At 42.5% G+C, this 15,324-nt stretch overlaps 1 protein-coding gene across 1 annotated transcript in view; it reads left to right on the top strand.

The window, feature by feature from the left end:
* Window positions 1–15,324, top strand: part of ESPN (espin) — a 1,077,204-nt gene that overhangs the window by 472,648 nt on the left and 589,232 nt on the right. Inside the window, exon 5 of the mRNA XM_086921582.1 lies at window positions 9,665–9,796. Coding sequence (XP_086777708.1) covers window positions 9,665–9,796 — 132 coding nt within the window. The remainder of the gene's footprint in view (window positions 1–9,664; window positions 9,797–15,324) is intronic.

Genomic DNA, 15,324 nt, shown 5'->3' on the forward strand with positions numbered 1-15,324 from the left:
TCCAACAATTGACAGAACTGCCTCTGGCTATTTCATCAACTTTGATACATTTTCTGAGGATCCAAGTGAACATGAAACTACGCCAGCAAATAAAACTTTCAAAGAGAAAATAACAGAACTCTTTCATCAGCTTGAAAAAACATATCTGGTTTCACCATGGATTGAATTTTGGATTGTGTTAGGCATACTTTTCCTCCTGCTCTGGCTCAACACTAGTGTTAAGTTTGGGAAAGATGATAGATGGAAAATACAGTACAATGGACACAGCAAGTAAGAAAATCAACTTGCTCCTGAAACCTCACAAATCATCTCATCATGAACGAATTGACCTGTCAAAAGTGAAGTTCACAGCCGTTCCTATTCCTGGTGGTATAGCATGGGACAGAACTGATTATGACATCTATGGCCCGGTGGAAATGCTGAAGATTCCATACCAGTTCAAGGTTTCTTTGAGTGACTTTGTATAACCCAGCACATTTTCTGATGATTGGGACTTTGAAACTGTTAATAATATGATGACAGACTTAGAAATGTCAGCTAAATTTACGGAACATGAATACTTAGAAGGTTCATCAGATTATGAACAAATGTATTGTTTTAATCATTATGTTCACCATTATTTGCATAAATCTGCAAACCCTAGAAATGTTTTTTCCTATAATCAATGGGAACATTGTCCAACGCCACCAAGGGGTAGCTCAAAAACATTTTATGAAAAGTTTCCGTACTTCTCAGGGTTTAATGTTACAAATCCAGAAACGTTTTATTTCAAACTTACGAATAAGACAGAAATGAAAACAATGTTGACCAATACAAAACAAATGTATTCTACAATCTTTTATGCTCAGCTGTCTACATTAGGTTTTGACTTTTAGAAAGACAACATTGAGACAGAAACTGTCTGGGGCACAAAAGACTGGCAGGTGCAAGGTTTAGAAGCCTTGTTCAGAGTCTGCATTATACCAGAACAAATAATGTTTTTAAATGACACTGTTCAACAAAGTTCTTGTCTTGGCCTGGCTAAGATAAAAGATTTAAATAAACCGTCTATACCTAAGCCTAGATCTGACCGTAATGACACTGCAGAATAGGAGGTAGACGTGCCCTATATTTTAAAACAAAACAGAACTAATCCTGATTGGAAAAAATGGTTAATCTGGCCCACAGACACAAATAACTGTCAAGATAGATTCCTGAACAAAACACAAGGGTTTACAGTGAATAGGCCAAATCCAAGATATTCCCAGAGACAACATCCAGGGATAGTAACTACTTACAGTATAGGAAAACTATGCCTTGAGTGGCTACAGAAATCTACACTTTCAGAAATCAAACAACACTTATCTTTGCTTAAAGAAGGCAATCATTTGCAAGATTTCTTAATGGGGCCTCGCAAACCACGTCAAAAACGTTTCATATACACTGGTATATATTCTGCTTACAATGAAGCATGGAAAATCCCGCAAATGGAAACTGCAGAAAGAATACGAGAAATTGATTGTATTAATTTAGAGAAAGTTCTCTCTGTAGTGGACAATGGATTAACGACTCTGTCCTCCAGAATTTATTCATTGGACAGCATTGTATCATCTGCCATTGACATAATAGAGCAGAGTCTTCTAATGTTACAACATAGCCAGTCCCAATTACGTTCTATAACGCAACTAGGCTGGACGTTACAAAACCTGCCTTCAGGCTAGGTGCCATGGCGTCTAATCAACACCACGTCATTGTTTACTGTATTTAACCTTACAGATAAACAAATCTCTTTGGCACAAAAAGGAGCAGACTATACAGTGCTGAGCATTGAAAAACTGGAAAGATTACCATTGATAGTTTCTGAGAAGCCTGTCATTGAATGGATAATACATGACACCATCATGATACCAGTGACGATTTTTCAATTTCAGTATTGTCTACAGCATATATCAGCAGGCCTGTATGAAAGGTTGGGTAAAAAATACATTAAGTCGACCTGGACTTTACCTCACACACACAAATGTTGGAATGGGGAAAGGAAGTATTCCTTAGTGGTAAAAATTGTAAGAACTCACTAAGTGGTACAGTTTTGTGCCAAGGTATTAATTTACACGGAGCCTGCGAAGGTTCTGCAAATAACCTTTCTTGCCACCTGCACGGTTCACCCTCCACAGTGATAGAACCAATTTTCAGGCAGCTATCCAATGGCAGCTACGTTATGCTCAATGACCACAGCTGTTGTGGCATGTTGCCAGGAAAGCGTATCTAGTTAGTGTGTCATCCAGGGTCACTTGTTGTATGTAAGTATTGTATCCTAGAAGAAAGTCAGACAGGGAGACGGCGTTATAGCCTTCACTGAATATCTCTTCTATACGAATTGATACTTTAAGCAGAATGAAAGCCATTCTTTTACAAAAAACTGTGCCACCTACCTCGTTTAGAGAAACGTATGATCTGCAAGTTGCAAGGACTTCTGCAGAGATACATACATTATTATCACCTAACTGCCTAATACATTTCAAATCTTAAACATGTCTGATACCAGTGGCATCGCACTTGTATTTAAGTCAATTTTTTCGGGACTGTTAGCACCCTTTGAAGCAGTCCTCTGCATTTTTCCAAATTTCGTGCACTCTGTGTTCAGCGGCCTGCCTCTCATCTTGGGACTCGTTGCAGGAATTCTATTTTTATACCTTCTGCTCCGATATGGCAAGTCCAGTCACCAGCGATACCCAGACTTCCATGGAATAATCCCTCCTTGCCATGAGGTATCGTGAGAGAATTACACAGATTCTTGGCTTGGCTCGTTTAAGAGATCTGAACACAACTTGGTTCCTTTCCTTCAGACCAATCTGGCAAGATTGCATCTTACCTGTACTACGATGCCTGCTTTGCGGAGAGGAATGCGTGTTGGACATTTGTCAATACACTTCCATCAGTCATGCCATCGGATGTTGACGCTTTGCTAGGTCCGGTAACGACTCATGCCTCGTGTTGCCCCCAAAGGCTACCAATCCTGATGACGGCATTCATTGAGGTCTCACCGGCAAGTCTAACTGAGGGTGAGATACGTGGAACAACAGGCGCACAGGTACCACCTACTGCGGATATTGCTAATGCATCAAACGCTGACGGCGGTGATCCTCTTCTATGCACATTTGATCTGCTAACTGAAGTAGCTCCTCTTTCACCTACTATGGTAGACGGTTTCTTTGCCAGCCTAGACGATCTGATGTTTTCTCCTGACAACGAGAATAACTTTTGATTCATGCACACAGCGCTCCCTGAACTCGAAATTCGGCCTTCGTTTTTTCAAAACAAACCATCTAACAATTTGAACTTTGTCCAAAATAGAACTTATTGTCACAGAGTAATCTGCTTAAAGTAGAAATATTCTTAGAGAGCAAGATTTCTTTTGAAAACTTCCTAATAACAATATTTGACCTTGTCCTAAAAAAGAGACAGTTTAAATGTCATAGCATGGGATAGTCTCGAATTTTTCTTTCTGTACCTTAAGAGACATTTCATGAATGTAATTTAGTATTTTATAAAGGTTAGAATATATGCTCTCATAATATGCTTTATATCTGTTGAGACTTGCATTTCATGCGTACAAACCTTTTCAAATGCACTTTGTATTTTGGGTGGGATTGTAAACACTAGCCATAGCCATAGATCTGTTCAGTGCTTATACATTTCGTTTTATTGAACGTAATATCATGGAGTGGGTGTTATGTACGAATCTAGGACCCTAGTGTAATTTTTCCGATTCATGCCCATATATAGGTATAAATCACACGATCCTTACATAAGCATAGAAATCATACCCATATTTAGACTGAGCCTATGCAGCCCAAATACTGCATGGCTACTTACACTAAGTTCTGAGAATCCACAACGATTTCTTAGAAAAACCCGCCTTCAGCAGCTAGGGACTTCCCCTTGCCTGAATACTAATTTATCTAGGAAATCATGGAGTTTTCAAAGAACTGAGTCTTTGATGACGTTATTATGTCCAATCAAACGTCAAACTCTGCACCTTCAAGGTATAAATATGCCCACATTTGCCCAGACAAACACACAGTAGTTTGGTGCAGTTCGACTATCTACTTGCCCGACGCGTCCTGCAGCAGCAAGTGCCGAAGGAAGCCGACCCTCCAGCTGACGCACTGAGAGACGCTGTCTTTTCTCTTGCCGAGAAATCCAGCTCCAGTGTTTCAAGGCTACCCTTGCGGGTTGCTGGGAAATCGAGTCCTGAGAGAGAGATACAAGACCTCCTTCATTCTAAACCAAGGTAAGTAGCTGATTAGACCCTTAGAGAATTCTTGGAATAGATTCTTGGCAAAAGAATACTATACTTAAGCTACACCTCACTTACTTCTTCTCTTGTACTAGAATTAGGCTAGGTACACCGGGGTAGACATATTTTAAAAGCATCAGTTGAGTACTTTTTAGTCATTATTTATCACTGTATGCAGTTTAAGCATTTTAGGTATTTTATGGCTTAGAAACCATATAATGCTTTTACAGTACTATTTTATAATACTCTTCGTATTATATGCCTTGTACTTTATAACCAGTATTATGATTGTAGCAGTACATTTCTTATGCTTGAGAAAGAAGACTGTTCAATAAATACTTTTTATTGAAAACTCCTGTCTCTCTATTTTCTCAGCACCTCTGGTGAAACGAAGCATACACGATTGACTGAGTAAAATAGCTATCTATGGTTTCCGCGACTCTGGAGATAGATTTCTTATTCTTTTGAAACAAAGTTGTCATGTTTATGCGGTTGTCAGATACTAATCCCTTCTTGTGAATTTGAGAAAGTTTCTAGTGACCTCTGAGCTAGCTGGCATTCACAATTAAGTCTAATATATTCTATAGAGACCTAGTCGACCTCAGTCCTAAGTCTAAACTATAGTATATATTATTCCAATGCGCAGAGCCTATTGGGAATATAGGAACTACACTACATGATGTGACGAAAAAGGGTGTGAGGCTGATAGAGTCATGCAAGTGAAGAGATACAATCTTTTTCTTATTCAACATATGCCTGAGCGGAGTGCTACCATACTCACAGTGGTGGTCCATCAAGGTAAGCGCGGTAGGGCGGGAGGGGGGAAGTCAGCAGACTAACAGGAAAAAATTAATAAATAAATAGATCCTATTCCACCATCTGTAAACATCCCCCCGCCCCACCCCACTGCGCTTACCTGCACGAACTGCTGCTGCATACTCACAATATAAACCTTAAATGTTCTGCTGCCATGTTCAATCAGGCCTTCTGGCTACTGTGCTCCCAAGTAGAATATCCAACTGGCTGTATGCCTGTGCAATCTCTGCCTGTGCTCAAGGAGTTGACCAGGGCTCTGCACCCATTCAACAATCAAATCACAGTGTATGCAGCTCCTACACTTTAGTTAACACACATTGTTAGACCTGTCAGCCTTAAGGTGGTCTCCCCCCAAACATTTTGCCTTCCTGCACTGTCAGAAATGGGGGGCTCTAGTTGGCAGAGGTAGGTACCTTTGTCCAAGTAGGGACCCTTCTTCCTAGTCAGAATACGGGTGGATACACTCCTAAAATAACCCCTGCTCACCCCCTTGGCACGAGCAGTCAGGCTTATCTTAGAGGCAGTTTGTAAAGCATTTGCACATAACCAATAGTAATACAGTGAAAACACTACAAAAGGAGATACCGGTTTAGAAAAATATCCAATATTTTTATATATCCCTTGGCAAGATATCCTTAAAATTGCAGAAATACCTCAAAAACATTGTTCATACGAGTTGGTAGCTCCGGCCGGGGCTACTACAATGCTGAAAACAACAGAGTCTAACAGTTCCAGCTGACCGTGTCGGTACGGGCCAGTGAAAGCGTGGATAGACTCAGTAACAGTACCTTTCTCATTGCGGCTGGCACGTTGGTGCGAGCCGGTCGTGTCAACTGTTGCAGTTGCATTGCAAATATGGAAGCAGTGCAGGGTGAAGGTGCCCTCTCAATGGGGGGCAGGCAGCGGCTTGGGGATAGTCGTCCAGACGGCGTCGGTGGGACCAAGGCTTATGGTGCAGGGCGAGGCTGTGCTCGATGCAGTGCTGGCAGGTTGCAGTACAAGCGACAGAGCCGGTTAGTTGGAGCTGGTGTCGGTCGGCCCAGACTGCTGCGTGGGACGAGGCGGTGCGTCGTGAAACTTACGAGTGGTGCCCTAAGCCACGATGCGGTCACGGGTGTCCAAGTTAGCAGCAGCGATAGCATCCGTGAAACCAGGATGGCGAAGTGAAGTGAGGCTGTGCAGAGTGCGGTGCCCACAGGTCACGGTGCAAGCAGCGGCTTGGTGGTGGCGGTTGTCGTCGTATGTGAGACCAGAGTTGTGATGTAAGATGCGGACGGTGCCTTCTGCAGTGCCATCATGACACAGAGGCAGTGACCGAGTCAGTTGCATTTCCCTTCTCTGATAAAACTGAAACAGCAGTTACAGAAGCAGTACCCAGAGGTTGGTGAAGTCTTTGCAGTCCCTGAGACTTCAGAACAGGAGGCAAGCTCTACTTCAAGCCCCTGGAGAGACTCAGCATAAGTAAAAGAAAGTTCAGTCCAGTCCTTTCACTGCCCAAGGCAGAAGCAGCAACTGCAGGCCAACCCAACAAAGCAACAACATAGCAAAGGGGCAGTACTCCTCCTTGCAGCTCTTCCAGCTCTTCTTCTTGGGATGTTCCTTGATCCCAGCGAGTTCTCTCTGAAGTCTTTTATATCCCTCAGACTTCCAACAGGAGGCACTTCTACTTCAAGCACTTGGAGAAAACTCTAACAGCAGGATGATGAAAGTACACTCCAGTCCTTTCCCTGCCCAAGACAGAAGCAGCAAGCAGCTGGCAAACAGCACAATACTCAGCAAAGTGGCAGTTCCCCCTGACCGCTTTTCCAGCCCTTCTTCCTGGCAGGTTCCTTAGTTCAGACGTAATCTAAAATACTGGTGACTGGGCCCCAATATTTATTCAACAAACTCCTTTGTTCTCTGGTGGCAAAGAAGCTACTTGCCCCGCCAAAACCAGTTCTGTCCTCTCTGGTGCAGCTTCCTGGCAGGAGGTGGAGACAGCATTGTCCAAGGCAGACAGGATCTATTCAGGTGCAAGAAAAATCTCCTCCCACCTCTCTAAATGCAGACCAGGCCTCTTCAGGTGCTAGTGAAAATTCCTCCCACTTCTCTGAATACATTCCAGGTCTATTCAGCCCAGCCCTGGTCCATTCAGGAAAGGTAGGACACACATACCCCTCCTCCCCCAGTGGCTGTCTGGGAAAATGCAGATCTCGAGCCCCTGTCACTCCAATCCACAAACCAGAAGAGGCCCACAGGAGGGTTAAGCAAGAAAATTCCCACTTTCTAAAAGTGGTATTTTCAAACACACAATATAAAAATCATCTTTACTAAAAGATGCATTTCTATATTTGAAGTTCAGGCATACTAAACTCCATCTTTCTATCTTGTCCCAATGCAAAGTTATATTTATAAGATGTTATAAATAAAACTCCCATTCTACCCTATGGGACAGATAGCCTTTCCATAGTGAAAAACAAAATGCACTATAATTCACTACCAGGACATGATACACACACCAGTACATGTCCTACCTTTCACATACACTGCACCCTGCCCGTGGGGCCACCTTGGGCCTACTTTAGGGGTGTCTTACATGTAAGAAAAGGGAAGTTTAGGACAGAAGTCTCATCTGAATCACCACTGCACGCCACATCCTAGGTGCAGGTCCTCTCATCCTTTGTTGATGGCAGTATTGATGATGATGCCGGACTCTGCATCATAGCTAGACAGCTCCTTTGTAACCCCACCCTTCGCTCTGACTGTGCGACACATCCTTCATGCTGGACTTCACATAGCAAGCCCTCGCCGACAAGATCTTCCGCGATGAAGCAAGACCTCGCATCACAGCCTCACCCCATCTCAGAACTGACGCATTGCTTCGGCTGTGTGAGGCATTTCCGATGCACATCCTAGCAACGCTCCTCAAACCAGGTTTCATGGTAATTTGTTGAGCAGGTCTAACTGGGTCCCTATAGCTTCCTCACACCTTATCACAGTCAGCCTGAATTTTGGACTTTGTCCCACTCCAGCGCAACTAGATATCTACAGTTGACGCTTTGTGATTTTTGGCTCTTTCATTGCGAACTTTAAACCTGCAGATCTCTGGTTCTACTGATTGGATTTTTTTTTGTTTTGGTCTTTTTTTATTTATAAAAAATAGTCTATTGTTCTAAATCTGTTGAGGGATCCTCTTGTGGTGTGTTATTGCTGTGTTACTCTTTGAAGTGTTGCACAAATACTTTACTCATTGCCTCTGAGTTAGGCCTGACTGCTCTTTGGCAAGCTACCAGAAGGTTGAAACCAGGTTAATTTGGGGTTTGCTTGTGACTTCACCCTGAGAAGAATTGTGGTTGCTGCTGGAGAAGGGTTTCACCCCCCCTCAACCAGCATCCCAATTTCTTACAGACATGCTGTAGAAAGAGCAGCATTCAAGCAGGATATGTTTTGATGATTGAAAAGGTTCACAGTGCTCACTTCCAAGCAATAGGCTTTACACCCACCATCATATATCACCAAATTTAGATTTAGAAAATACTATCAGTTTATAGCAAGAACGGGAAAGATGGCTATACATCTTTTATTAGACCAGGAAAAACTGTCTCTACTGTGAAATCAGCCAACAAAAAAAATATCCGGAGTATACAATTTGTTTAGATGTCAGGTCAGTTTTTGTACCTCAGTCCAAGTACAGACCCAGGCAATTGAAATTTTACAATTATCACAACATGTGAGACAGTTAGAGTTACTTACTACTATAAATCGGAGAGATATTAGACTGCTAATCAAGTTGATAATTATAGCAGAATATCCACGTCACCACACCACGTAGGCCCTGATTGTGAGTTGCATGGTACTGGTTTGGTGGTGTATTTGCATGCAGATTTACTGTTGTGATGTGGTACCGCCAACCTTGATGTGTCAGTTATTAAAAACCTTCTGGCCACAAGGTAGTTCCTAACACCGAGGATCCTATTCAGTGGCAGTAGCTATATTTTCCTCTGCAAAACATATGCTGAGCAGAAGAATAGCAACTGGGGTAAATCCTCAAGAGGACTCTTGCACACATGGCACTCGCTGGTCCTATGTTTCATATTTGCCTGCTTCGCACAGAAGTCCATAATAGGTAGGGATTGCTTACATTGAGATGGGTGAGTTATCATATTATACAGCTTTCAGACCACTAGCTTGTTATGTAAAAACCTTTTAGATTAAAAAGTGGGTGTTCCTTTGTACAGGTTATCATAGCCACACCTTATACCAGTTCTTCATTTTGGAATGAAAACATTTTAGAAAGGGCGGTTGTGTGGGATGTGGGCCATTTCGAATGGTTACTTTCTCCTGCACCATGTACAAAATCCGTGCACATTATTTCCTTTTCCTGTTCTGTTCTGTTCATGTTGTCTGCTGTCATGCTTCTCATGTGCTGGTTTAGTTGTGAGTGGTGCCACACTGGCTTCATGGGCTTGGAGCGGCATCAACAATGGACAGGCCTGTGAAATATGCTAAAAACTTAAGCAATGTCCTCAGATGATCAATAGATTCTTGTTGCACATTTACTTAGGTGTCTTTGTCCCTTGTCATTTTCAGTGCTGCCAGATTCTTGTCGTCAATGGGGTCAAACTGGGAATCCGTGACCACGATGGCTACACTGCAGCTGACCTTGCAGAATATAACGGACACACCCATTGTGCTAAATATCTCAGGACTGTCGAAAACATGGTAAAAGTTTAACTGTTATTTTTAATGCCCCATTTACATATTTATCTAGTGTTTATGTATTTATATTTCGCCTTCTTGACACTTTGCAGTGCTGAAAGGTCAAGTGGTAGTTACCATGTAGCTGCAGGCAAAACAGTGGTTCCACCCGCAGGACTGTGTCTCTGTTCATCCACCAGTAAATTGTGCCTGACCTACAGCAAGTATTTTCGTGGCCAGCTTGTAAAAGAATAACAGCCACAGGCATCAAAGTCCGGTTTTGCGATTCCTAATTTGCGATTTTTACCGAATCGCAAATAAGGAATCGCAAAACGGGATGCATGATTGAAAGTGCATAAAATTTGCGATTCAGTAAAAATTGCAATTTTTACTGAATCGCAAATATTATGCGAATTCCAATTTGCGATTTTGCAATTCCCATTGATTCCTATGGTCCAAAAAGCCCATAGGAATCAATGGGAATTGCGAATTCGCAAATTAGAATTCCCAAAATGTTGATGCATTCCATGGGTGGAGGGGGGGGGGGGTCCTTTGGACCCTCCCCCTGCACCCCTGAAATGTATTTTGAAGTGCATGTTTCAAACACACATGTCCTAAGGACATGTGTGTCTGTAACATGACAGTGTTTTGAAATGCAAATTAGAGTATTTTAACACATTTTCACAAATTACCACGAGGTTCAACCTCGTGGTAATTTGCACCCCAGATTTGCGAATTCACAATTTTGAAATTAATCATGCATTGCTTTTAAGGAATCGCAAATTTGCGATTCCTTAAAAGCAATCGCATTTTTGGAATTCGCTAAAAATAGCGATTTCACCAAAAATGCTTGATGCATCCCAGAAACCTATTTAGGAATCGCAAACGGCCGAATTTTGCGATTCGCACCATTTGCACTTCCTAAATAGGTTGATGCGTGTGGGCCTAAGTGCGGTGCCCCAAAGTTTTGTTCAAAAGCTCCTGACCATCTATATCAAAGGTCACGGTGCCGAAACACACCATGGCTGCAAAGTTTTGACTCTTTCTCATGCGTTTTTAAATCCACCACAGAAGACTCCCTGCCTCTTTATCACACTCTGACAGGTTACTTTTCATCTCTGCTTTCCCCCTTTGTTACTGTACGTCCGTTGGACAGGGAAATAACTGTGTGGACACAGAATTACTGAGCAAAATTCCACACAGTATTCCTAATTCCAATCAGTTTAATACGCACATATACCACGTGCTCTGAGCAGGTGGTAATGTGTGCATGGGCTTCTATGTTGGACAACGGTGGGGGGAGAGGGTTGGGACTGGATGGGAGAGAAGGAAAAGGATAGTTCTCACAATTTCTAACAAGGTGGAGCATCCAATGCGACCCCTTCCTTCCCAGAGAAATACATTACCAGGGTCTGGGGAATGGGACTAGGCTACCTTTACAGCCAAAGCGTCATGTGATTTTACTAGCCAAGGTCAGAATCAAAGTTTTATTATGATCTGGAACTCGAAGGGGTGCCCGCTGTTGCCTCTGTTGTTTGCCCTGGCCATGGTACCGATGGCAGCTAGGGCTTGTACAGGTCAATATTTTCAGGGATTAGAAGAGGCTGGCCAAATTCATCACATAGCATTACATGCAGAAGATTTGCTGTTATTCCTGGCAGATGCGGGTGACGTGCTCAGAGGGGCTAAAGAGCTTCTGCGTAGATTAGGGAGCGTGGTGGGCCTAAAAGTAAACTGGGCAAAATCATGTCTCTTTCCTGTCAGAGCAAATGAAGTAAGTCCACAGGAGTTGGAAGGAGTACGGTGGGAGCCTCACTGCTTGACATATTTAGGCACTCAGATTTATCACACTCAGGATGACTTATTGGAAGGGAACTGAGAGGAGTCAAGGGCAGCTTTGACTTCTGCGGGCCCTTGCCTCTATCAGTGGCAGGTAGGGTGGCCCTCCTGAGGATGGTAACACTTCCAAGGATACTACAGAGTGCTGCCGGTTTAGATACCGGAGTGGATGTTTAACCAACTTAAATCGCTATTGACAACATTTATTTGGGGTGCGGGTAGACAAAGAGTAGCACTCACCACCCTCATGAGGCTGAGAGTAGAGGGGGGGTTGGCAGCCCATGATTTTGAACACAACTACATGCCAGCACATTACAGTGGCTCACAAAGTGGACTACGGGCAAACTCAAAGGGGCTGGAGAACAAGGAGATGGAGTCCCAAGTTTGCAGCTCTTATCGAGACAGGTTCTTAGACTTCCTTACCGGGACTGAGATAATCCCACGGAATTGAGGACAGTACGCAAATGCTGAAACAGGAGCCTAAGTCGTTTCAAGACGAAGTACCCCTATGCACCAGAGATCCTGCAGGCTATGTATGAAGCGCTCCCTGATGGAGGTGACTGGCGTAGATTAGAAGCATGGGAGGAGCTAGGACTATCTACAATAGGAGACCTCTATGAAGAGAGCAACCAGATCCCATTCAACGATCTCAGGTGGGAGACTTTCTATTACACACAGCTATAAGAAAACATTGGAGGGAGGGTCTCACAGAGCCAAGCACCTCAACAGGATGCCAGTATATAGTCACTGCTGCTGACACCTTTAAGCTGGTCTCGTGCTTTTACAGACGACTCACATATGCAATGCTCCCTCCTTTGACTAATATACCCCGGAAATGGGAAACAGACTTGGACAAACCCACAGCAGACAAGGAATGGGGGGAGCTGGTGGAAAGAGCATGGAAAAGCACCAGAAATGCAAGTTTCAATTGGTACATTTTTATGTACTACACAGGGCCTATCTTACCCCGGGCAAGATTAATGAATATTTTAATGCACAAGCAGCAGCATGCCCATGCGGTGTTAGAATAGGAGCAAAATTCTTACACATGTTCTGGAGCTGCCCAAATCTAGGGGCTTTTTGGGAGGCGGTAACCTCGATTTTGACCGATGTGACTGATACAGAGATAACAAATACACCTGCCTTTTAACACTGGTTCCCCCACACCCCCAAGAACAAAGTAACAAATAGGTTCCAGGACCTAGTACTGTTCTCGTCTGAAAGAGATATTGCCAGTCACTGGAAATCAAGAGACGGACCTAATACACTTAGGTGGAAAAAGGAATTTATAAAATGGGCAGAATGAGAAGGGTCTGTTAGACTGCAAATAGCTAGAAAGATGAGGAGCGAAAAGGCACAGGAGACGGTGAGGGCATAGGTAGCGTTATTGGACTTGTTAGAGAATATGCAAGCAATGGGAGAAGTGGACTGAGAGGAAGAAGCTCCAGATGAAGTTGAATGATTCCCCTGCACTAAACTTACTTGTACCGATAGACCCACACTTAGCACACTCCCATTAACTGTAAGGATACCTATTAAGAACACAACTTGTAGTCAATAGAGTCAGGAATAGACAACCCTTAGAATAACTAGACAAAATTTGACTCAACGAGACGTGCCTGGGTGGGATTGTAGGGTGGGGGGGAACAGTTGGGGTTAGGTTATATATAAGTGTAGAAACTATAGAATCTTCAGAAAGGAATAATTGTATTTTTCAATATTAAGTCAATTAAGGTTCCCTGGAGGAATCTAAAACTAAAAAGAAGTGTATAAGCAAATGTAGGTATATTTTTGCCACTATTGCACTGTTTCATGTACCAGAAAATTCAATAAAATCTGTTTACAAAAAAAAATGATTTGGAACTCGAAGAGGTCCACATAAAATACAGTCAAAAACATTTTTGAAAGAGTGATATATATATATATATATATATATATATATATATATATATATATATATATATATATATATATATATATATATATATATATATATATATATATATATATATATATATATATATATATAAATACAGTACAACGACAACTATACTCTGAGGCCCCATGCACAGAACGATTCCAGATATGCAGGTAAATCATATGATTTTACTAGCTGGAATTACCTGTCGGGATAGTCAAGTCTGGTGTTCCCACACTTGTGAAAACAGGTGTGGTAAAACCTGACCATTTGTGATCAGACGGAATGGTATCCCACCCGAAGATGCCAGTTTACCAGACTCATAATAAGGTCCTAACTGATTCATTTGTAGTAGAGGGCAACCTACACTACAGACAGAAACAACAGGTTTAATATAAAGGAACAGGAGATATGTACATACATGCTCTAGTGTTGGTGGTGGACTCTGATATCCCCACACAAAGTTTAACACCATCCTGCATTGCACATATCTGTGCAGCTCATCTCCTGTACCTCTATGCCACCAACCATGTAGATTCTACCAGATTACGGGTAATAGCACAATCGGAGTACGGAGCACAATCTGAGTAATATGGCACAATGTGTGCTATAAAAGTTTTCAAATAAGATGCAATGTTTGCAGAATCAAGCAGCCAAGCTGTGCTGTAATCTTTTGAAGCATGACCACAAAATGCCTGTCTTGAAATGTCTCCATTATTTGCAGGTGGCAGTGAGAAGTGATCTCTTATGTGGTATTGAACAAAAAGGAGGCCCAGTGAAAAAGTATTTGACAAATATCATTCAAATTGGTCAAGCAGGGAAGCCAGGATTGGTCCCTGATTTTTCAGTTGTATGCTGCACAAACCAGCTCGTAGAGGGGTGTCTCTTTCAAACATCAAAAAGCGTTGTCCTTAAGTTTTAGAGTGCTTCACAACATAAAGAAACCAGGCTACACAAATTTAATTTATTTCTGCACAAGTACGTTTGACTCGATTCACATGATGCTAAGCTGAGGTTGGGATTCAAACCTGGTACCCCATGTAATGTAGGCTGCAGCTGTGGCCACCTATTACCTCACCTCCTGTTAAAGCTCAGCTCGTTTTGGGCTGAGGATACAAGAGAACCTCGAGTCAAGCTAGAGTCAGGCATCTGGCTCAAGCTTTCAGTGGCTCGCCCACGTCTAGTCAGGTGTCCCATCTACGGCTGTGACTGTGGGAGCATACAGTGAGTATAATTTGTGAAAAATTGAGAGAGTATTGCTTTCTATTCCTGTATTAAAAGGTAGTATCTAATCACTTCCTGCCATTGATGGGCGATTTGCAGTTGTTTGCTAAAATTGCTTTTGCTTCATCCTCAGTTATTAGCCTTGCTGTCCCTTGGACAAGGAGATGGTTTGAAGTTTCCTCTAACTTTAGAAGGAAAGCCCGGTACTGGGGTACAGTGTCCCCAATGGCATGGCATCATCTGGTAACTTTGTGTGTATGAAGTGTAGGCACTAATAAACCACTTATTACGGACTGCATATAAACAATAAATATTTTAAGTCACTAAGTGTTGTGATAGATTATGTATTAATACCTTATAATTGAAAGTGAGAGTTGGTGAGGGGCAATAGTAGCACTGGCTTCTCCCCAGCCAACCATCATTAGGTCGAGCATTCGAGACCACTTGTATATACTTTAGTATATACTGTAGCATATATACTTTGGTATACACTTTAGTATATACTTAAATGTGTCAGTAATTTGTGGGCTATGGAGATCAGCCCTAGGACTTGTCTGCTTCCGCTTAGGGA

Source organism: Lissotriton vulgaris, chromosome 5 (assembly GCF_964263255.1).
Source record: "Lissotriton vulgaris chromosome 5, aLisVul1.2, whole genome shotgun sequence".
NCBI lineage: Eukaryota > Metazoa > Chordata > Amphibia > Caudata > Salamandridae > Lissotriton > Lissotriton vulgaris.